Source organism: Armigeres subalbatus, chromosome 3 (assembly GCF_024139115.2).
Source record: "Armigeres subalbatus isolate Guangzhou_Male chromosome 3, GZ_Asu_2, whole genome shotgun sequence".
NCBI lineage: Eukaryota > Metazoa > Arthropoda > Insecta > Diptera > Culicidae > Armigeres > Armigeres subalbatus.
This window is the reverse complement of record NC_085141.1, coordinates 368178097-368203336: the sequence shown is the minus strand read 5'-3', so window position 1 is coordinate 368203336 and position 25240 is coordinate 368178097. Positions and strand designations below refer to the sequence as shown.

The 25240-nt window shown below is 42.0% G+C and overlaps 1 protein-coding gene across 7 annotated transcripts in view; it reads left to right on the top strand.

Annotated features, from left to right (window-relative positions):
* LOC134226382 (choline transporter-like 2) overlaps positions 1-24644 on the top strand; it is a 94120-nt gene extending 69476 nt beyond the window's left edge. For 5 of the 7 annotated variants that reach the window (XM_062707137.1, XM_062707133.1, XM_062707135.1 and 2 more), the window contains 8 exons: positions 8138-8260; positions 8326-8682; positions 8874-9127; positions 22353-22518; positions 22584-22815; positions 22872-23187; positions 23247-23901; positions 24000-24644. In XM_062707137.1, the coding sequence (XP_062563121.1) occupies positions 8138-8260; positions 8326-8682; positions 8874-9127; positions 22353-22518; positions 22584-22815; positions 22872-23187; positions 23247-23901; positions 24000-24106 (2210 nt within the window). In that variant the 3' untranslated portion in view covers positions 24107-24644. Of the gene's footprint in view, positions 1-7726; positions 8052-8137; positions 8261-8325; positions 8683-8873; positions 9128-9449; positions 9542-22352; positions 22519-22583; positions 22816-22871; positions 23188-23246; positions 23902-23999 lie in introns of those variants that run through there. The other 2 variants (XM_062707138.1, XM_062707131.1) reach the window with 2 other exon arrangements.
* The last annotated feature ends 596 nt before the right edge of the window (positions 24645-25240 follow it).

The window sequence follows — 25240 nt, the reverse complement described above, 5'->3', positions numbered from 1 at the left end:
AAAAATAGACAAAAATGAAATGTAAAGCCATTGCAGAATGTGAAGAAGACTAATGCTTTCCTTCCTAGTTTTGAACATTGCATCAAAGCCATTGCAGATTACAAACTACAAACAAACACGTGTCGCATTTCTTAGACAGTAGTGCAAGGAAGAGACAACCTTGCAAAATGCGGAATGAAATAAAAGCGCACCAACTTGTGTGATGATTGTGTTACATATTAGACGACACCGAACCAAAGTTGTGGAATGTGCATAGGTATAATGTCGTCAGGTTGTCCCGGCCCGGATGGCTGGAAAGCACAAAAGAGGAAAGAATTTCTACAAACTAAATTAAAGCAGCAGGAACGAATGTGTCATTTGCAAAGAATGCACCATAGGAAATGAATAGTTCAGAGGAAAGAATCGAACCTGCAAAACAAAAAATGTGACAAACTTTAGAACGGTCCCATCTATCCATAAATGGAAGGGTAACAGATCCAATGGTACACCCAACTGGGGATTGTTAGATTTTCTAACAATATAAGAACCTACCAAAACTTGCATAAGAACTGCATATGCGAAAATGCTAGATTCTCATTCAAATATTGTATGAGACCTTAACATTTTGCTAGCATTTCTTACAATTTTTGTTTGTGAGCTTACATTTTTCGTATAGGAATCTAACAATATGGCCAGTTCATATACACTATGCAGGTTTTGGTAGATTCTTATCCAGAATTGTTAGAAAATCTAACAGTCACTGGTTGGGTGTATAGGAACTAAGCATGTTCCTACACTTATTTCTCGATTACATTTGATCTATACTTCATTATCCTCACCTATAGAGTAGGGGAAAAGTTCCCAAAACGCTTGAAACTGTTTCGTGCGTCATTACTTCTGATGTGATAATGAAGCAATAATGTATAATTTTCAGTAAAAACACAAATCGTAAGAATTTTGTCTTCCTCTAATGATTTTTTTATTCCTCATGAAGGGTTACGTCTTCAATATTTTATTAGGGTGATATTTCATTTATATTTAGTTCGTCACTGTGAAAGGATTACTGTTTTATACAAATAAAGTCATGAGTTGAATAAAAATGACTGTACATATCAATGGTTGCTACTCCGTGATGGATCAGAGCTGGTGCAAATTGCACTTCGATCCAAATGCAAGTTCCAGCAGCTCACGAATTTTGGTCAAGCCTTTGAGTCAGTTGAGAAAGAAAGGGAAGGTTAGTGTGTGAGAATACCTCTGCATCTCCACTATTACCACGGGAAGGAATTGGTGTTAGTTGGGTGGGGTAATCAGACATATAGATCGGGATTTACCGTGGAGAGGGATGTGATCTTTGCGACTTCTATTTTACCAATAGGTTTTTTATTTTTATTATCAGACTAAGGCTGGAGTGGCCTGTGCTGCACATAAAAGTCTTCTCCATTCAGCTCGGTCCATGGCTGCACTTCGCCAACCACGCAGTCTGCAGAGGGTCTGCAAATCGTTCTCCACCTGATCGATCCACCTTGCCCGCTGTGCACCTCGCCTTCTTGTTCCCGTCGGATCGTTGTCGAGAACCATTTTCACCGGATTACTGTCCGACATTCTGGCTACTTGCCCGGCCCACCGCAGTCTTCCGATTTTCGCGGTGTGAACGATGGATGGTTCTCCCAACAGCTGATGCAACTCGTGGTTCATTCGCCTCCTCCACGTACCGTCCGCCATCTGCACCCCACCATAGATGGTACGCAACACTTTCCTTTCAAAAACTCCCAGTGCGCGTTGATCCTCCACGAGCATCGTCCAGGTCTCGTGTCCGTAGAGAACTACCGGTCTTATAAGCGTTTTGTAGATAGTCAGTTTGGTACGGCGGCGAACTCTATTCGATCGGAGCGTCTTACGGAGTCCAAAGTACGTACGATTTCCAGCCACTATGCGCCTCCGAATTTCTCTGCTGGTAACGTTATCGGCGGTCACCAGTGAGCCCAAGTACACAAATTCTTCAACCACCTCGATGTCGTCACCACCGATAGAAACTCGTGGTGGGTGGCTTACATTGACCTCCCTTGAGCCTCTTCCTATCATGTACTTCGTCTTCGACGTGTTGGTGACTAGTCCAATCCGTTTAGCTTCGCTTTTCAGTCTGATGTAGGCTTCCTCCATCCTCTTAAAGTTAAGTGACATGATATCAATGTCGTCGGCGAAACCAAATAACTGGACGGACTTCGTGAAAATCGTACCACTCGTGTCAATCCCTGCCCTTCGTATTACCCCCTCCAAAGCGATGTTGAATAGCAGACACGAGAGACCATCACCTTGCCGTAACCCTCTACGCGTTTCGAAGGGACTCGAGAATGCCCCTGAAACTCGAACTACGCAACACACCCGATCCATCGTCGCTTTGGTCAACCGTGTCAGTTTATCCGGAAATCCGTTTTCGTGCTTTAGCTGCCATAGCTGGTCCCGATCGATTGTATCATATGCGGCTTTGAAGTCGATAAATAGATGATGTGTGGGCACGTTGTATTCGCGGCATTTCTGCAATACCTGACGTATGGCGAACACCTGGTCTGTGGTAGAGCGTTCACCCATAAATCCCGCCTGGTACTGCCCCACGAACTCTCTTGCAATTGGTGTTAGTCGGCGGCATAAAATTTGGGAGAGTACCTTGTAGGCGGCGTTCAGCAATGCGATTGCGCGGTAGTTGCTACAATCCAGCTTATCGCCCTTTTTGTAGATGGGACACACGACACCTTCCATCCACTCCTGCGGCAGAACCTCATCCTCTCAAACCTTGGTAATCACCCAGTGCAGCGCTTTAGCCAGTGCTTCACCACCGTATTTAAACAGCTCTCGTGGTAGTTGGTCAACTCCAGGGGCTTTGTTGTTTTTCAGCCGGCCGATCTCCTCCTGGATTTCCTGGCGATTCGGAGCCGGAAGTCGCATGTCCTGCACGCGTGCTCCTAGGTTCATTATCATACCGCCACCGTTGTCTGCCATATCGCCATTCAGGTGCTTTTCGTAGTGCTGCCGCCACCTTTGGATCACCTCACGCTCGTTTGTAAGAAGGTTCCCGTTTATGTCCTTACACATATCGGGCTGTGGCACGTGGCCCTTACGTGAACGGTTCAACTTCTCATAGAACTTTCGTGCGTTATTAGCGCGGAGCAGTTCCTCCGTCTCTTCACGGTCTCGATCTTCCTGCTGGCGCTTTTTCCTCCGGAAAATCGAGTTTTGTCTGTTCCGCGCCCGTTTGTATCGTGCCTCGTTCGCCCTCGTGCGGTATAATCTCGCCCATGCTGCATTCTTCTCCTCAACTAACTGCTCACATTCGCCGTCATACCAGTCGTTTCTCTGATCCGGAACCACCGGGCCTAGTGCAGCGGTTGCGGTGCTACCAATGGCGGATCAAATATCTCTCCAGCCATCTTCAAGAGATGCTGCGCCTAGCTGCTCTTCCGTTGGGAGTGCCACTTCCAGCTGCTGCGCGTAGTCTTGGGCTAGTCTACCGTCTTGTAGCCGCCCAATGTTTAGCCGCGGCGGACGACTCCGACGCGTGTTGATCACCGTCGAGAGTTTTGAGCGCAGACATACTGCAACGAGGTAGTGGTCGGATTCAATATTCGCACTGCGGAGAATAATTTACCGTCGATTAGAACGTGGTCGATTTGGTTTTCCGTTACTTGATTAGGTGATTTCCATGTGGCCTTGTGGATATTCTTGCGGGGGAAGAAGGTGCTTCGGACTACCATTCCGCGGGAGGCTGCAAAGTTTACGCATCGTTGGCCGTTGTCGTTCGATACGGTATGAAGACTATCCGGTCCGATGACCGGTCTATACATTTCCTCCCTTCCTACCTGAGCGTTCATGTCACCGATGACGATTTTGACGTCCCGCAGTGGGCATCCATCGTATGTCTGCTCCAGCTGTGCATAGAACGCTTCTTTCTCGTCGTCGGATCTCCCTTCGTGTGGGCAGTGCACGTTAATGATGCTATAGTTGAAGAAACGGCCGTTTACCCTCAGCTTGCACATCCTTGCGTTGATTGGTTGCCACCCAATCACACGTTGGCGCATCTTTCCCAGCACTATGAAGCCGGTTCCCAGCTCGTTGGTGGTGCCACAGCTTTGGTAGAAGGTAGCCGCTCGATGCCCACTTTTCCACACTTTCTGTCCTGTCCAGCAGATTTCCTGCAGCGCTACGACATCGAAGTTGCGGGGATGTAATTCATCGTAGATTATCCTGTCGCAACCTGCGAAGCCTAGCGACTTGCAGTTCCATGTTCCAAGCTTCCAATCGTGATCCTTTATTCGTCGCCAAGGTCGTTGCCGATTGTATCGAGTCGTATTATCTTCTATGTCGTTCGTAATGGTTGTTTTTAAAGGCGGCTTATTGGGCCTGCGCAAACCTCCTGTCTCGTCGGAGAGCCGTCGTGTCAGGGCTGTTTAGTGTCCCACCTAACACCAGGACTTGGGCTTGTGCGCTTTGAGCGGCACACGGTCGCTTTGGCGGAGCCTACTTGCGGATTCATGCAGCTTTTTATAGAGGTTTAACAGGGCCCACTGTCAAACCCCACCACATCCTAGGCAGGCGCCACAACTCGCAGATGACCTGGGGAGGGATCGTCAAGCCCTTGGACATAGTCCCTGCTGCCCCCACTGCTGCTGTCTTACTGGAACAGTATGGAAAAATACATCTTCCAGAGCAATATTGAAGAAATCCACTGCATCGTTGACGCTGCTAGTAGATTCGATAAATTTCCAGTCAATTTCCGCCAGTGCGTTGTTTAGTGCGGCATAATCAGCACGACAAAAGTCCAGAGAGTAGTCTTCAGATGGCGGTGTATAAGTAATCGGATCAGGAAGAGTAAAATACACTTCAAGAGCAGGGTGGTCAGCGTCTAGACAGATCAGTGGTTCGATTGGAAGAGAGATGAATGTACCCGGTAAAGCAGAATTATTTGCTAGGACAAGATCCAGCAATCGTCCGTTTTGATTCGGATAGGAATTGACTTGTGTGAACCCATTGAAATTGAATCCATCCAAAAGAGCGCAGCAAGCCACCGGCATATGCGAAAGCAATGGGTCGATAGTTGGTGTTTTGTTTTCGGCACAGCACCATTGTAATCCAGCTTGGTTGTAGTCGCCAAATATGAGCGCAGGAGAGTGAGGTCTCAAACCAGATGAAATCGAGGAAAGCGAATCCACATGCTCACGGATAATTGTGCTGTCGTTTTTACGATCATGAGGAAGGTAAACTGCACCTACGGAGAGTGTATCTCGTGGAAGTTCTACGGCAATCCAAAGCTGTTCTAATAAGTTTGAGACAGGTGAGGCTCAGGTAGATGGTTAGACTAGTAGAAACGGCAATCAGGAATCCACCACCGCGTGATTTGTGGCTATTCAACGTAGATCGGTCGGTTCTGAAGACGTTGTATAACGAGCCGAAAAGTTGCGAAAAATTAATTCTGTCGTCCAACCACGTTTCCGTTAGAACGATTAAATCAAATTCGGCCTCTGAAACTTCCAGGAAGAACGAACGATTTTGTTCCTCAATCCATGAACGTTCTGGTAATAAATCCGTAGTCCGCTTGAGCGATGATTCGGAGAGCTGCATATTAATGGGGATTCAGGCACCGAGAGTTCCAAATTATGGTCACACTTGCCTGGAAGACCCCTTCTCCTGACCCAGGCACAGTTCCAGGACGACTGTGGAGTGCTGGCGGGAGTGGCTCGACTGTGATGGGAGGATACGGGGCTTCCAAAGGGCGGATGTTTGTGCATCCCGGGATGACGTTTCTAGGCTGAGATCCTTTGTCAGAGTTGGATTTCGATGAGGCGGTGTTTCTTGTAGTTGTAAGATGAGCGGGTGGCCCATTAAATATATAAAAAAATATTTCGCGGAATATTTACATACCATTTTCCACAAAGTTGTAGCGCAGCTTATTCCAATAAATTTGGCTAAAAAACTTTTTCTGTAGATGGCTTATTTAGAGCAATTCTACCTACTTGGATTCTTCCTACTTGGGTAAAATGGGGAAAAAATCAATGTTTGTTTAATAACTCCAGAGCGCAATGGCCGATTGGGCCAACCTGTTGCCAGCAAATCGGATAAGTACAGTACAAAAGTGTACTTTACAGTAGTAAAAGTGTGTCTCACATTTTTTGTACACACACACACATACATACATACATACACACATACAGACATCGCCTCAATTCGTCGAGCTGAGTCGATTGGTATATAACACTATGCGTCTCCGAGCCTTCTATCAAAAGTTCAGTTTTGGAGTGATCCTATAGCCTTTACGTATACTTTGTATACGCGAAAGGAAAAAATGTAAAATTAAGGTTTTTTTCAAAAGTTGATATCTCCGATTGGGGCAAACCAAAAAATATGTTTACACGGCATTTGAAAGAGCAACTCATATTCTTTATTATGTTAAAAAATTGAATATATATGCTATTTTTTATCTCAAGTTTTACCATTTTTACTAATGTTTTGGCTGTGACTTTTGATCCCATAGCTCGATCCGGTTAACTTCCAAAACGAAACAATGTGACAATATTCTGCGTCGAATGCAACTTGTTGCGAGCAAATCGGTTGAGGGTGAGTGCTTGAAAAACGCGCGAAATTTTTCTCACGCGTTTTGGGCGTAAAAAGTCGAGTCAAGTACAAGAGACTGAAGACGGCCTTACTGTTGAGGTCGAAATAAGTATCTGTCAAAGGTACAGTCAAGTAGTGGAATTAAATGGACTTGTAAAAACTCGTCCTATGACAAGTAAAACATCGATTTTGGGCGTAACTTCTGATCCCATTGTCCGATCCAGATAATTTTCAATAGGAAACAATGGGAATGTCTGAAAAATTTGAAACACACATACACACAGACATCACATCAATTCGTCGAACTGAGTAGATTGGTATATAACACTATGGGTCTCCAGGCCTCCTATAAAAAGTTTGGTTTTGGAGCGAACATATAGCCTTTACTACGTATACTTTGTATATGATAAAGGCAAACAAATATTTTGGCCATAACTTCAGAGTTCATAATCCAATCTGACCAATTTTTAATAGGAAACAATGGAACAGGATTCTGCATCGAATACAAATTGTAAATCGGTTAAGGATAAGTGCCTAAAAATGAGGAATGAGATTTGTTTGCGCACACACAGACATCATCGCAATTCGTCGAACTAAGTCGATCGGTGTGTATGGTGGGTCTCCGAGACTCCTATAAACAGTTTTTGTAGCGAACATATAGCCTTTATGTATACTTTGTGTATGAGAATGGTAAAAATTTCCGAACAAAACTTTGTTTTCGTATATTTTGCCAGAATACGTATTTTTGGACGAAGATTCAGAATATTTAAGAATCTAATTTTGCCCAAAAATGTCATATATGCAGTTTTTCACTCGATCAGTATTACGACTGATTATGGATGCGCATGTGGAAGTTTGGCAAACTTCAACTAAATTTTATATTGTTAAAGATAATAATAATAAACGCCTAGTATATTCTTTGAAAATGGCAACATTCCATGTTCTCTTTCACTGAAAATAATAACGAAAGATAAACATTCCTCTACGCAAAGGACACACACCTACGAACTTACTTATCTATCTTCAAATAATTCGCTCAGCTGGGTTTTTGTTTGCTTTTCCATCCACTGACCTCTTACGACGGTATCAAACGCATCACATACGACGAACCATTATATGAGCAGCACTTAGAAGGGAAGACACAGTTGTAGGCTGTTGATAAGAGAGTTGATACACCATTGGGTAGTTTTAGTTTACAAAATTATAATAGTTGCACAAGCAAAAATATTTATATCAAACTTTCAAAGGTGACTTCACTCTTCAAATTCAAAGTGGCATAGTACATCATCTAATAAGTGCATTGTGTTATAAATATACATTACGAAATGCTTCAGCGTTATCAAATTTTGATTATTGATTGACGAGTGATTCAGTTGGCGCAGAGCTCGATGACAAGATGGGCATTTGTTGCGGTTCCGGAGATCGCGTAATACAGCACACCGTTGATGATGTTCTACTTCCATCTGAAAGTAAGAGTTCTTTTGGTTCTTCCTTTCAGCCTTCAATTAAAGCACGACACAAATAGCTCATCATGGAAATTTCTCACTCTTTGCAGGTCAGCCACTGAAGTATGATCCCGAGTTCCAAGGACCCCTATCGAAGCGGTCTTGCACGGATATTCCGTGTCTTTTTCTGTTCATCGCCTTCCTAGCGGGCTGGGGAGCGGTGGCCTACTACGGTGAGTTCCTATTCATCATACAGCAACTGTAACACATTCTAAGAACAACCCGAATACCTTTTCAGCGCTTCATAATGGCGACTTGGAACGGCTGCTCGTCCCGACCGATTCGAACGGTCTCAAATGTGGTGTAGATAGTGAGGTTCAGAAAGAACCCTACTTGGTGTTCTTCGATATAAGTGAGTGTGCCAAATACGATGTTCCACTGTACGGCTGCAAGACTCCGCAGGTTTGCGTCCAGGAATGTCCCACCGAAGATTTCCGGTTCGATTTAAACAATTGCAATGGCAATTCCCTCAGTACCATACGATCGCAGTTGATTTGCGATCGAAATGTGCAGAAAGATCAGCTCACCTGCAATGACATTCAATCGCTTATCGATCGAAACCGTTGTGCTAAGTATTATCGCAAAAGCGTTCCATGTAAGTATGAACCTATGTCTGAATTCTATAACCCCGCAAATCTCCGGTTCCCTTTCCCTGCATCTATTTGTGTCGCATCGATGTACCGTCAGTTTCATAACCGTCGAATACAACCCCCAAGATTTGCATCCTCCAATCCATAGTTTGGCCATAGTAAAATCTTTCGATAAACCACCGAAACATTTTTCCAGTCGCTAAGCGATGCATCTCGGACTTACCAGAATCCGAGTGTCCCTACATTCCACCAAAGTACCAGCTAGCTCCGTCCCCAAAAGAAGACTTCCGATCCGGCAAACAACTGTCCGCCGAGATGCGAGACTGTGCCAACCAGCGGCGCCGAGGCCGGCAATTGCTGGTCGATCGCGTTACCAAACTGCAGTCCTACTTTGCCCGCTACGTGGATAACTTGCTGTCGCACGTTACCAACGATACCAGTGTTCACCAGGTTTGTCCGGCGTGGAACCTAACACCGAGTTGTTGAATCGCTAACCCCTGCTTGCGTTTGCGAATGTCTTTGTGTGTCGACTAACCCGACTAGTAATGGTGTTGTCTACTTCCTCTTTTCCCCTTTTGTGCTTTTTACGGTAAAATAACAACTTCTAAAATTAACAAAATCTATTTCAATTCATTATTATCCTCACTACACGATCTATCTCTATCTTATTGCTACTGTTTTCGTAAATCAATGCTCACCGCAATTGGCAATACACAAAAACACAATCGAATCAAACATTACTGCACCATTCCTGACGATAACGGTGGAGAAGTTTCGAAACGTTGCCTACCGGATTTGCCAAGCATCCAGAATATATCGCAGGACGACATCAATGGAATCATTAATATTAAGCTGCTGGCGGGGGTAGGTTTATTTTAATTTAATCTGAATCGTTGAGGAGGTGTATGAGACAACAATCCAACTGTCTGGTTTTATTTTTTAATAAATGCAGAGATTGGATTATTAAGATAAACTGTGAGGATAATGATAATTTATCAGCTATTCAAACTTCAAGGATCCTATTATTTGTAGATAGAAGAGATTTTCAAGAATGTCTAATGGCTCTTTTATTCATTCTGAAAAAGGTACAAATAAGATGTCTTTGGCCAAAAATCCAGAAAGGCTTTGCTATGAAATCTAAAGCAGCTTAGTTTGGAAGTAGGAAGTGTCTTCATTCAAAATTATTTTTTCAACATATTCTTCATGACTTATTTCGAAAGAAGTGAAAACAAGATCCAAAAAATCACTAAAAGTCTTTAAAAACATTCTTAAAAGTCTGGTTTAGTTTAGTACAGAAGTTTGAATTACTATCATCGGAACAGTTGAAATAATCCATCCAGAAACGGGATTTGTTTTAAAGTTTTGGAAAATTCTATAAGGTAAAAGAAAAAGGTTTAAAGGATAAATCTTGAAAAGTTCCAAATATTTCAAACATTGTAATTGGTGATTGTAACCATAATGATCACCAGGAAAATAGGTTATTGTCTTTGAATGAATCAATATATTAGTTCAGAAATGTCGCGATGATCAGTAAAAATTAAAGATAAGCTTTGTTCAGATGCCCAAAAAGGATTTTCCAAGAAATCTGAATACGTTCAACACATAAATCTGAACAATCTTCGTCCTGAAGTCTGGAAGGGTTGCCCCAAAAGCCTGAAAAACTCCGCCCTAAAGTCTGGATAGCGTTCGCCCAGAAATCTGGACAGGCTTTGCCCACAAGTCTGAACAAGTTTCACCAAGAACTCTGGGCATGCTTCGCTCAGAATTCTGGAATCCTTTGCCCAGAAGTCTGGTGGACAGTAGGGTGTCCCAAAATTGGACAAAGTCTGGGATTTTGGGGGCTCAACCTTCAAATGAAAGCTTAGGGTAAAACAAAAGAAAAATTGTTCTACGACAACTCTGGGAAATGACGTTTAGGGGTGGCCCCGACGCGTTTTATGAAAAAAGTGCATTTTCTATAGGTAACATCGAAAATACCGGTATATCGGAAAGAAATTCGATGAAACCCATCCATTCTATATTTTTTACATTTAACTTAGGGTCTATACTTTATGGTAAAACTTTGATACCGCATATTTTAGGTCTATATATTTTTCACTGATGCTTTAAATGCCCAAAAATGATGATTTTTTCTAAATATTTTTTTTATTAATGCATCCAAAACGGGTACCCATCATAATGCTTTCGAAACTAGATATACATATAAAGATGGGGAATTTTATAACGAATATTTTGCTAAAAATAGCAACCTTCTATCTCTATCCGTTTAAAAGTTATTCACGATTTACTGCAGCTTGGAAAAAGACTTTTTGAAATTTCGGATCATAATACCTGGATCATGTTTAAGTAAAAACCCTGATTAATCCACCTAGCGGTGATGATGCCTTTCTCGCTCGTTCAAAATAGTTGATAAACATATATGAAAAGTCTAAAATAACAATTGGTGAATAAGACTTATTTTCCACATTTATTTATACCAGATGAACCGGCCTAGGGTCGAAGATCTCGTAAATATTGTATATATATTTCATATTGTATATATATATATTGTATATAATATTTCAATTTGTTGCAAGCAATTTGGATGAGGTTAAGTGCTCGGAAAATGTGATGAGGTTGTGCAATTGCACAAATCGAGTTTCAGGCATAGTATAACAATTTGTTTTTTGACCATAACTTTTGAGCCCATAGTGAGTTCAGGCTGATTTTTAATGTGAAACAATGGGACAGGATTCGCCGTTTAAATAATCGGTTCAGGATAAGATTTCGAAAAATGAGTTAGATTTTTTTGCACACATGCACATACACATACTTCTTCTGAAAAAGTTCGTATCGTTTGCTTTGAATACGAGAAAAGCAAAAAAACGGTGGTGAGAAAAAACAAATGTTTTCATTTGTCAAACTTTCGAGTGCTTTCCGTTTTGAAGCCAGAATCCAGCTTAGACTTCTATCATCTAATCAATAAGTTAGCTTTTTTGAAATTGTTGTTTTGAATAATATGATTCTTCATATAAATAAAAATTCAGTTGACCCTTCCCGTCAAAAATTGTATCTCGTTTCATTATTTCAGTCGATTCTTTGGCTTATTTAAGGTCAACTTTCCCAAAGAACCCATATTTTTTTAAACCTCTAACTATTAAATCCAAGGGCCTCATTCGCCTGTCACTGACGAACAAAGCTCGTGTACTCTGCATCGAAGCTTAGAACCGGTGTTAGGGCACAATCGTTAATGTGAACATTTTTATATTCGGTTAGTTACTGCAAATAAATTTTTCTCGAGTCCCTATAATCAAGCAGGTATCTCAAGCATCCCACATCGTTATATTGCTGCATAATTGAGTGTTTAATTTTGATAAAATATCGAAAACAAAAGTGTGCATAAAAATTGCCTCGCCATAACAAAAAGATGGTAGAGAATTAACACTGTTGTTTACAGTTTAGAACCAAATCCAGCTAGTGTTACCAAAATCAGCATTCTTGAGCTTATATTGTGCAATACTTTATATCGTAATGATAACATATATCGGAAAATCGAAAATCGTTGCTTATCTTCGTGTAAATTGCTATGGATTATAGCAAGGCTGTTTTCGATCATTTAGTAATATAGTTTCGATAATTTAGTAGTTTGTCAATAACTTATTCCAGAGGTTAAATTTCAAAAGTGATATGTGGAGGACTTCTAGAGCGAAGGTTTTTACAACTCTGCCTAATTGTTGTTTCTATTGCACTAATAACAGAGTTATAGCGCTAGTTGCAGTAACTTATTATACAGACTGATCGAAATTTTGTTATCATTTAGTATTAGTAACTAGTGCTTTAACTCTGTTATTAGTTGAATTAAAACAACAAACTATTAGGCAGAGCTGTAGAAAAATAATCGAACAAGAACTCTGCTGTAACACGTTTTGACATTTAACCTCTGGAATGAGTCATTGTAGTTTGTCAATGATCGAACTAAGACTATTAAATTATCTAAAACATACTTGGATTATAGAAAAGTTTGTGTACTTTTTCTACTGACTTACAAAAATAGAAAATTTTCTCCGAAACCTACCAAAACTTATTTTCTCCTACATAATCCGAGTGCTTTTTATTTGAATTCTTCTAACAGACATGCTGTCACTATGAACGGGGTTCCAATTATTTGGTCTAGCGAAGTCCAAGACTTAGGACTTATGTATAGCATGAATGAATTAACTATCAAAAACCACATAGAAGGTATGCAAGCAAAAAGGTACAAATATAGAAAGTGAATATTCATAGAAAATCAAAATCTTAAAATATTTTTTTGATTTACAAACTAATTGTTAGGCCAGCCATGTTTTACATATACTGTGCCAATATGGGTTATTTGCTGCAACGCCAGGAAGAATGCATTTACAGAGGATGCAAAATAAAATGTTGAAATTGATTATGAAGTTGCTTCAGTTGCATATTACATGTGACTTATTTGAATGAAATGACACAAAAGCACCTGACGTAAACTCAATCGTACCGTTTTGACTCAAATCCCGAACATGACTTATATTCCGATATAACTAAACTTTTTATCGGTTCAGATCATATGCCACCGAACCAAAGCACAGCCCCCGGTGCCTTACCGCACGTATGCACAAGCAGCCTATGTGTTGATGTAGTGAAATAGTTATTTATTGCAAATCGCTTCGAACACTAATACATCAAGAAACAAAGATAGCTCAGTGGTAACGTGATAGGCTCTCATGCAGAGGATTTGTGTTCGATTCTCGCGTAAGCCATCTTTTTTTTTTCAAAACTCATATTTTCTAGGTGTGTGGTATAATACGCATTGCAAGAAAAATTTTGAATACTAGAAAATTCAAGCGCCTTTAAAAAAAAATTGTATTTAATATTTTCCATGCTAATAATCAATGGAACGTAATGCTGTGTATTGTTTATATTTATATTCATGACATTTCTATAATTGAATCCATCTGATTATTTGGAATATTTGAAAGAATTCAGGTCTGAACTTTAGATGGTGGAGGTAGGAAATGAAACATAAATACATAAGTTGAGAATCGATCTGTACTCAGTTTTCTTTAATGATTGTTAGTAGAAACAAAATAGCTTTTGATTTATCTTGGTAATAATCAAACTTGCCCACCGAGTTTCAGTAGACAGTAAACATAAGTATAGGAAATTATATTCTATTACTTCAATGCACAAAATAAAATATGCTTTACTGAATAGAAAAGACATAATTATTCAATAAAACTAGAAGCTTGCGAGTTTATGGTGCAGCAGACGCTAAATCCAAGGAATTGAAACCGGGGATTTCCCTCTGCGCGTTATTTCCGCGGAGCTATCCAAAATTTTCTTTTTTTCCGTAATACATACTCATGAACCAGTTTCCCCAAATCTTATTTGCTCGGATCAACATTCAACATACAAGCTAAAAATAGAACATTGCCGCACGCAATGCGATGTGTGTGAGTGATGCTTCCTTCGGCAATATTCATCCGACGGCAAGAGACTGAAGCGAATGCGCATGCGTCCCGCGTCTTCCCGCACACCAGCTGCGCTCCCATATGCTGATTGAACGCCACAAAGAATGATGCATGCATATGCGTAAAAATAGAACATAAGCACGGCTTGCCGCTGATACTACGATGGTTAAGCCGACCGATCCACAGTGGCGGAAACGCAGACAAAACCCAAAACAAATCGTTCTTTCGTGAAGCTGATATTATTTTAATTTTACACATTTAGTCAATGATAATTCCTCAATTTGTTAATTGAAGTTGGTAAATTTAATTTTTGGTGACTTAGTTCAAGTTGATGGTGTAAAGTATCTCCAAAACATATATGTATGGGAAAATTTAATTTGACTATATTTTGTATCGGGAAAGATTCGGAAAGAACTGATATGATGCATTGAAATATATATTTTGTCACTTAACAGTGGTTAGTTTGGCGAATTGCGCCTTGCTGCACCAAAGCGGGAAATTTACTGTTTCAAGGTTAGAATTAAGACGCTGCTGTGATCCTAAGTCATGCGCTTCCGGAAGTCTTTGGATAGCATAGCATATGTCGGATAACTAGGGTAAAATACCCAATAGTGGACCCCCTAGTAGCGGAATTTTGTTCTTCCTATCATAAGGAGTAGAAATTTTCAACATAATAATTCTGCTTGATATCCAATAACAAGTTCTGCATCTCCTTTTTACGATACATACATAAAACACTCAAATACACGACGTTATTCGTTGAAATTAACATTTTAAAGTCCGACTGAATTCGCCCTATAGTAGACCCCCTGGGGGTCCATAATAGGAAATTGCTTCCCTATAGTCGACACTTCATTTGATTTTCATGTTTCGTTTCGAGGCGTTCTTCTTCCCTATTGTGGACCCCCCAAAATATTCCTATAATGGACACTCTTGTGTTTATTTTTTATAGAATTGTTATAAATCATCTAATTTTACTTTCCATAGCATTTCCAATGCATGTAATCAAATCATAGGACTGTAAGGTAGGTTCTCCCGATGGAATTTCATTGCAAAATATTTACATTGTTCTGTAATAATGCAAAAACCACTGGAGGGTCCACTATTGGTTGGGGGTCCACTATTGGGCACTTTACCCTATTTAAATTTCAAAATGAATTCAGCGTTACAAAATTACTGTTGCTAAATTTTAAGCGCAATCGTAGGTTTAGTCGAGCATTTGTATGGGGGACCACCACTGCGCGACGGCACATTGCCATTCCTCACTTAACTTTTCAAAAGGACCTAAGTAACATTTTTTTCATGAATTAATTTGAATGCAGCAATCAATAGCTTTCATGTTGTTCTGTTGATTGCGCTATTAAAATTAATTCATGAAAAAAATGTTACTTAGGTCCTTTTGAAAAGTTAAGCGAGATTCCTTCTTTTAACCGCATTCGAACGGGAGAGCGTTGAACGTGTTAAACAAAGCACGATGCTTTTTATAAGGTATTTGTGCTTTTCTTAGCGCTTGATAGCAATAAGACATGAGAAAAGTTATGTCTAACGTTTAGCAGAGTAAAGGATTTTTATTGAACGGATATCCTATCGTAAAAAGGTCACCCCAAATTACTATTTAGTAATTTGCATAGGGCACCCGTAACCTGAGGGGTTCTTATTGATACTTCCCATTATTATACACATATGTGTCTACTAGTTTGGATGTAATTATGAAATTATACCAATATAATTTTGCATTAACATCCTCGAATCAATAGTGAATCTACTTTTATCTCAATTAAAGTGACAGCGTATCCAAGCGATTTCAATAGTTTATCTATTAGAGCATCATTACTGGGCGCGAGTATTTTGATCATCCTCGCTGCCCTGTCATTTTAGTTTAGTCACTCTTTTTCGCAGTGGTCACTATTTTCGGTTATCATTTTGGTGGCTGCATTCCGTACAGGTGACGTTTGGTAGTTCATCAAATAGCAGCGCTGTTATCGCGCTACCAAATTTGATCACCTGTCCGCTGCGCTACTGTTTTAGCAGCGCGTTTAGTAGCGACCGGAAAAGTGTCAAGTAATGATACTGCGCTGCCAAACGGCTTATACTCACCACCGGCAATCTTGCTCTAAGTTAATGTATTGAAACTGTATATTTTAATAACCAACGGTAAAAGCTAATATTTTCTTTTCTCGATCCATTATTACTTCCAGTATAGGAATCGGTACCCTAGCAGGATAAACTCTGATGCTTATAGAGGTAATGAATATATGCCCAATTCGATGATTTATATTTGTATGTATCTTGTCACATGCTATGTGTATTGATGGTGCTGAGGTGTAGTAGCCGCTTCCCGATCAAGAGATCACGAGTTCGAATCCAGATTGAAGCGTTTTGCTTTTTTTGTGCACGTAAAAACAGTTTTTTGGCCATAACTCCGAAACGCAAAGTTCAATCGATCTAATTTTAAATAGGAACCAATGGGACTGCATTCCGCGTCGAATGCAACTTGTTGCGAGCAAATCGGATAATGATAAATGCCCAAAAACGTGTCTCACATTTTTGTACACATACACACACACACACACACACACACACATACATACACACATACAGACATCACCTCAATTCGTCGAGCTGAGTCGATTGGTATATAACACTATGGGTCTCCGAGCCTTCTATAAAAAGTTTGGTTTTGGAGCAGTTCTATAGCCTTTCCGTATACTTAGTATACGAGAAAGGCAAAACGCCTACTTTTCCATACCAACCAAATGAGCGCTTTAATAACCAATATAGTATTCATATGAGTTGCATAAAATTGATTTCAATACTTATTTGAGTGTTATAATGGAAACCCAACGATGGACCAGGAGTAACATGACTGACTACAAATTGTTCAGTTAGTCTGGGTGAGTGCTCAAATAGATTGATGAATATGGTTTCAAAACTACCCATAGGTAGGTTCAGTTTTCGTGTCATGGTTTGTCGAGCTGTGCAATGTTTCTCGATAACATGGAAATGAGTTGTGTTGTGACCATCTTGATTTTTTGCAAGAACGATCATGTGAAGCAAATCCAACTAGATCATTTTGATATCGATTTGTCATATTTGTCATATTGAAGCTCATTTTACGCCATTGCAAAAAATAGTGTGTGCAACTAATTGCAAGACTCGATTTTATCAGCACTCGTAGTATTTATCTCATTCGGCAAGCCTCGTTGGATAAACGTACAACCATGCTGATTAAATCATTTTTTTGCAACTATTTACACAAATTACTATTATCATTATTATTTTATAATGCATATTGAAATATTTGGCATCTACCATCTACGGAATCTCTGGAAATAAGAACAATCTACACTAATTACGAACTATTTTGCCTACCAATACTGAATACAATGATAAATTGATTGCATCGATAAATCGGGACCAAAATGATCCAGCCGGATTAACTTCACATGATCGTGCTGGTTAAAAAATCAAGTTGGTCAGAAAACAATAAATTTCCATGATATCGTGAAACATTGAACAGCTCACCAAACCATGAAACGATAGCTGAACCTACATATGGGTAGTTTTGAAACCATATTCATCAATCTATTTGAGTACTCACCCAGACTAACTGAACAATTTGTAGTCATTCATGTTACTGCTGGTCCATCGTTGGGTTTCCATTATAACACTCAAATAAGTATTAAAATCAATTTTTTGCAACTCATATGAATGCTATATTGGTAATAAAGCACTCATTTGGTTGGTATGGAAAAGTAGGTGTTTTTACTTAAACTTGATCCAGGTATTATGATCCGAAAGTCCAAAAAGTCTTTTTCCAAGCTGCAGTAAATCGTGAATAACTTTTAAATGGATAGAGATAGGAGGTTGCTATTTTTAGCAAAATATTCGTTATAAAATTCCCCATCTTTCTATATACATCTAGTTTCAAAAGCATTATGATAGATACCCGTTTTGGATGCATTAATAAAAAATATTAAGAAAAATTCATCATTTTTGGGCATTTAAAGCATCAGTGAAAATATATAGACCTAAAACATGCGGTATCAAAGTTTTACCATAAAGTATAGACCCTAAGTTAAATGTAAAAAATATAAAATGGATGGGTTTCATCGAATTTCTTTCCGATATACCGGTATTTTCGATGTTACCTATAAAAAATGCACTTTTTTCATAAAACGCGTCGGGGCCACCCCTAAACGTCATTTCCCAGAGTTGTCGTAGAACAATTTTTCTTTTGTTTTACCCTAAGCTTTCATTTGAAGGTTGAGCCCCCAAAATCCCAGACTTTGTCCAATTTTGGGACACCCTAGGGACAGGCTTCGCCCAGAAGTTTGAAAATGCTTCGCCCAGAAGTCTGAACAGGCTCCACCCAAAAGTCTGAACAGACTTTGTCCAGAAGTTTGTAGAGGCTTCGTCCAGAAGTTTGTGAAGGCTTAGTCCAGAGGTCTGGACAGGCATCTTCCAGAAGTCTGGACAGGCTTCGCCCAGAAGTCTGGACAGGCTTCGCCCAGAAGTCTGGACAGGCTTCGCCCAGAAGTCTGGACAGGCTTCGCCCAGAAGTCTGGACAGGCTTCGCCCAGAAGTCTGGACAGGCTTCGCCCAGAAGTCTGGATAGGCTTCGCCCAGAAGTCTGGATAGGCTTCGCCCAGAAGTCTGGATAGGCTTCGCCCAGAAGTCTGAACAGGTTTCGGCCAGAAGTCTGCACAAACTTCACGCAGAACTCTGGACATGCTTCGCTTAAATGCCTGGAAAGGCTTCGTTCTGAGGTCTGGATAGGCTTCGCTCAGAAGTCTGGGCAGGCTTTGCCCAAAAGTCTTCATAGGCTTCGCCTAGATGTCTCCATAGGCTCTGCCCAGAAGTTTGTACAAGCTTTGCCCAGAAGTCTGGACAGGCTTCGCCCAGAAATCTGGACAAGCTTTGCCCAGAAGTCTGGACAGGCTTTGCCCAGATGTCTGAACAGACTACGCCCAAAAGTCTGAACAGACTACGCCCAGAAGTCTGGACAGGCTTCGCCCAAAAGTGTCCATAGGCTTCGCCCAGAAGCCTCCATAGGCTTCGCACAAAAGTCCGAACAGGCTTCGCTCCAAAAGTATGGACGAACTTCACCAAGAAGTCTGGACAGGCCTCGCCCAGAAGTATGATTTGGCTTCGCTAAGAATTCTGGATAGGTTTCGCCCAGAAGTCTGAACAGACTAAGCCCAGAAGTTTGGACAGGCTTCGTCCAGGCTTTCCAAAAGGCTCGGAAGCCTCCTTCCAAGAGGCTCGGAAGCCTCCTTCCAAGAGGCTCGGAAGCCTCCTTCCAAGATGCTCGGAAGCCTCATTCCAAGATGCTCGGAAGCATCCTTTCAAGAGGCTCGGAAGCCTCCTTCCAAGATATTTGGAAGCCTCCTTCCAAGAGTCTTGGAAGCCTCCTTCCAAGAGACCTGGAAGCCTCCTTCCAAGAGACCTGGAAGCCTCCTTCTAAGAGACTTGGAAGTCTCCTTCCAAGAGTCTTGGAAGCCTCCTTCCAAGAGACCTGGAAGCCTCCTTACAAGAGACCTGGAAGCCTCCTTCTAAGAGACTTGGAAGTCTCCTTCTAAGAGACTTGGAAGTCTCCTTCCAAGAGGCTTGGAAGCCTCCTTCCAAGAGGCTTGGAAGCCTCCTCCAAGGAGGCTTGAAAGCCTCCTTCCAAGAGGCTCGGAAGCCTCCTTCCAAGAGGCTCGGAAGCCTCCTTCCAAGAGGCTCGGAAGCCTCCTTCCAAGAGGCTCGGAAGCCTCCTTCCAAGAGACTTGGAAGCCTCCTTCCAAGAGACTTGGAAGCCTCCTTCCAAGAGACTTGGAAGCCTCCTTCCAAGAGACTTGGAAGCCTCCTTCCAAGAGACTTGGAAGACTCCTTCCAAGAGACTTGGAAGCCTCCTTCTAAGAGGCTCGGAAGCCTCTTTCCAAGAGGCTTGGAAGCCTTCTTCCAAGAGGCTTGGAAGCCTTCTTCCAAGAGGCTCGGAAGCCTCCTCCCAGGAGGCTTGAAAGCCTCCTTCCAAGAGGCTCGGAAGCCTCCTTCCAAGAGGCTCGGAAGCCTCCTTCCAAGAGGCTTTGAAGCCTCCTTCCAAGAGGTTAGGAAGCCTCCTTCCAAGAGGCTCGGACGCCTCCTTCCAAGAGGCTCGGAAGCCTCCTTCCAAGAGGCTCAGAAGCCTCCTTCCAAGAGGCTCAAGCCTCCTTCCAAGAGGCTCTGGAAGCCTCCTTCCAAGAGACTCAGGAAGCCTCCTTCCAAGGGGCCTGGAAGCCTCCTTCCAAGAGGCTCAGGAAGCCTCCTTCCAAGAGGCTCAGAAGCCTCCTTCCAAGAGGCTCTGGAAGCCTCCTTCCAAGAGGCTCAGAGCCTCCTTCCAAGAGGCCTGGAAGCCTCCTTCCAAGAGGCTCGGAAGCCTCCTTCCAAGAGGCCTGGAAGCCTCCTTCCAAGAGGCTCAGGCCTCCTTCCAAGAGGCTCAAGCCTCCTTCCAAGAGGCTCAGAAGCCTCCTTCCAAGAGGCTCAGGCCTCCTTCCAAGAGGCTCGGAAGCCTTCCTACAAGAGGCCCGGCAGCCTCCTTCCGAGAGGCCCGGAAGCCTCCTTCCGAGAGGCTCGGAAGCCTCCTTTTAAGAGGCTCGGAAGCCTCCTTTTAAGAGACTTAGAAGTCTTCTTCCAAGAGGCTCGGTAGCCTCCTTCCAAGAGATTTGGAGGCCTCCTTCCAAGAGACTTGATAGCCTCCTTCCAAGAGACTCGGAAGCCTCCTTCCAAGAGACTTGAAAGCCTCTTTCCAGAGACTTGAAAGCCTTTTTCCAAGATCCTCGGAAGCCTCCTTCCAAGAGGCTCGGAAGCCTCCTTCCAGGAGGCTCGGCAACCTCCTTCCAAAAGGCTCAGAGCCTCCTTCCAAGAGGCTCAAGCCTCCTTCCAAGAGGCTCAGAAGCCTCCTTCCAAGAGGCTCGGAAGCCTCCTTCCAAGAGGCTCGGAAGCCTCCTTCCAAGAGGCTCAGAGCCTCCTTCCAAGAGGCTTGGAAGCCTCCTTCCAAGAGGCTCGGAAGCCTCCTTCCAAGAGGCTCGGAATCGTCTTTCCAAGAGACTTGGAAGCCTCCTTCCAAGAGGCTTGGAAGCCTCCTTCCAAGAGACTTGGAAGCCTCCTTCCAAGAGACTTGGAAGCCTCCTTCCAAGAGACTTGGAAGCCTCCTTCCGAAAGACTTGGAAGCCTCCTTCCGAAAGACTTGGAAGCCTCCTTCCGAAAGACTTGGAAGCCTCCTTCCAAGAGGCTTGGAAACCTCGTTCCAAGAGACTCAGAAGCCTCCTTCCAAGAGGCTCGGAAGCCTTCTTTCAAGAAGCTCAGAAGCCTCCTTCTATTCGGCTCAGACCTTCCAAACGGTTCAAAGGCATCCTTTCAAGAGGCTTGGAAGTGTTTAAAAAACTTCAAAGTCTTGTAAGAAACTTGATGTATGAACTTAATTTCAATTGAAAACTTTCACGGAATAACAAAATAAAGCTCATTTTCGCGGAATAAATATGGGTACCTCAATTAATGCAAAGTACTAATGGGTACCTTCCAAGAAAAAGGTTGAGAGCCGCTGGTTTAGAAGTATAGATAGGCTTCGCTCAAAATCCTGGACAGGTTTTGCCCAGAAGAAGTCACTCAGAAGTCTGCACAGGATTCGCTTAGAAGTATAAATAGGCTTCGCTTAAAAGCCTGGACAGACTTTGCCCAGAGGTCTGCACAGGCTTCAACCAGAAGTCTAAATAGGTTTCGCCCAGAAAGTCTGGACAGGCTGCGCCCAGAAGCTTGGAAAGGTTTCGTCATGAAGTCGGTTCTACAAACTGCGACTAAAAGTACAGAGCTTATAGAACAATAGTTTTGAAAAGTATACCCTTGAAGCTTAAAAAGTGAATAAGGAAAAGCTCTGCACAGAACTATAGGAATGTCTCAATCTGTAACGATGGAAAAGTATTTCAAAACAGCCTTTGAATATACAGCAGATAATTATAATTTAGGCTAGCTACTCCTAGATCATTATGTAGATATTCCTAAACTATTTACATTTTTCTCTTGGTAAATGAAATAATCCACTTGAACTTTTGTTCAATTATTAGATCTAGTTAGAAATGCCAGTTAACATTTCATTTTCAATTTACACGAAGTTAGCAACTAACCAAATACATTTAGAATTAGTATTACGCTGCAAGATTGAAAACCTTAAAATTCATCCCTACCAGACCGGTCAGATGGTTGTGGAGGACATCCTGCAGTCGTGGCGCATGGTGATCGTATTCCTCGTGGTATCCCTATTTGCCAGTTTGATCTTCATCACGATGCTCCGTTGGATCGCTAAGCCGATGGTGTGGATTTCGATTCTCGGTGTCATCGCCGCCATTTGCTACGGTGAGTTGATTTTCAAGTGTACTGTCAGATTGTCAGATCGTAACACAGATTTATTGATATTTTAGGTGTGTACTACAGCTACGAGCAGTACAACTATATCAGTCAGCATCCGGTTGAAAGCCACGTCAACGTTTCGCCCAATCTGAGTTCACTGGTCAACTCGTGGTTCAAATCGGACCAGACCTGGCTGTGGATACTGATCATCCTGTCGATCGTACTGGTGGTGCTGTTGCTAGTTATTCTAGTCCTCCGGAAGCGCATCGTGATCGCCATCGCGCTGGTCAAAGAAGGCAGCAAGTAAGTTTACACATCTCCAGGGCTCACTTATATAACATACTTTGATCAATCTGCAGGGCCGTCAGTGCAATCTTCTCGACCGTGTTCTTCCCGATCATCCCGTGGGCACTGCATATTGTGGTGATTATGTTTTCGGTCTTGGTCGGCTTGTACCTTGCATCAATCGGAGAATCTATCCATCGGGTGTACGGGTTGAACGCTTCGGTGTCTTGCGTATGTGACAACGGTTACCGGGATGGAGACATCTGCAATCCGACAGTGTTCAACGATCATTGTCGGAACTCGTTGATAAGGGCGCCGGATGCTCGCTGCACCGACGCGGCCTGTCACTTTCAGGAAATCAGTAGCCCCAAGGAGGTCGGATATTTCCATGTGAGTAGTTCAATAATATTTGTGCATGGAAAATTTGTAACGAATCGGTTCTTCCACAGGCCGTCAACGTGCTTGGATTCTTCTGGGGGATTTGCTTCGTGTCAGCGTTCGGTGATATGGTTTTGGCGTTCACCTTCGCCACTTGGTATTGGACATTCCGAAAAAAGGAATTGCGATTCTTCGTGCTGACAACGGGATTTTTGCGAACGGTTCGCTACCACCTGGGCACATTGGCATTCGGATCGCTAATCATCGCCATCTGTAAGATCATCCGGGCTTTGCTGGAGTACATCGATCACAAGCTGCGAAAGTACGACAACGGAGTGGTGAAGGCTGTGCTGTGTCTGTGCAAGTGCTGTTTCTGGTGCCTGGAGAGTTTCCTCAAGTTCCTGAACACTAACGCGTACATCATGTGTGCGATCCACGGGAAGAACTTCTGCTCCAGCGCTAAGGATGCGTTCAGTCTGCTGGCAAGGAATATCCTAAGGGTGATTGCGCTGGACAAGGTGACAGGGTTTCTGTTCTTTTTGTCGAAACTGCTGTTAGCCTGTGGAATGGCGGCGGTGACTTACACGTTCTTTGACAGTGGACCGACGAAACCGCTGCACTATCCGTTCGTACCGGCGATTTTGGTATTCGTCGGGACGTACGTGATCGCGTCGGTTTTCTTCAGTGTGTACTCCGTGGCGGTGGATACATTGTTCCTGTGTTTCTGTGAGTATCAAAATATATACTGCGTTCATCCCGAAAACCTTATATACTTCCATCAGTATTTAAACTAATATAATTGTTAATTCGACATTTGCTTTCAGTGGAAGACTGTGAACGAAATGACGGCAGCCAGGAGAAGCCCTACTACATGTCCAAGAGCTTGATGAAGATTCTGGGAAAAAAGCAGAAATTCGACACATCTCGTTGAACAAACCAAAGTCGGAATCGATCATCTAAACTGATGTTAGTACGTAGCAATCATTGTAAGTGATAAGGCCAAAGTGAATATTTAAAGTTCCCAATCCCACGAACAAGAAACAAAAAAAAACGAATGGTGCAATCAAAACGGCAGATATATGTTTAGACAGAATAGATCAAAGAGAGCTAGGAACATTATGTAGAGGAATAAGACTTATCCCGAACTCATTTCAGCTCAGCGTGATTTTGTCTAATTAGGAATGGGATTGAATCACGAATCAACCAGTTGTATGTTTGTATGCATATTTCTCAACTTCATGACCGAAGTTAAACATACTTCGTATTCACAGAAACATAAAGCTGTAAGGGATACGTATTTTGATATAAACCTATTTATATGAGTCAACATATTAGCTCTAGTTGTTAAGTGGATCGCATGTGAAAAAGTTATTGTGTTTCAAGAAAAAAGAATGAAATGTGATTGACAGTGATAGTCAGAGATGGATTAATAATATATTGAAGTGAAGTAAAGAATATACCTCGATGAAGATGAGTATTTTTCATAATAATAAAAAAGAAACGTAATTCATGCATGCAGCACATTTTTAAAGATGTACAATATTAATCCTTAGAATGCTCTGTCATTTCGTAAGGGCGGAGGATAAAGAATTACAATTTCAATTTCAGATTCGGATACATACAAAATTTATGTGAGTATAGAATCATAACTAATTTGAGTTCTCCCTATTCCTGCAGTTAATATCACTTCCAAACTGATCATGTAGCGACTTTTCTTATTACTGATTACTTTCGAGAGATGTCAAATAATCATACTTCACATACTTTTTTCGCTGTTCTGGGTAATCACAATATCCTTATCCGGGTTGAATATGGATCAGCCGGATTTATGCTGGATCATCCACTTTTCCCTTAATTGCATGCGCTGGAGTGTGGGACTCATCATGAGAGAATTTTTTTGCCATGAAATACTCATTGGGCTTCACCTTAGATCCTCCCGGAACTACTTTTCGGCACTGCTTTGGCTGTACATATTAGGCACCCTTTCTATGTTGACGTACTTTGTCTCCTTTTCTTGGACCGATTCTTGTGTTCTTCAGCTCTCACCCCGCTCCCTTTGAGTTCC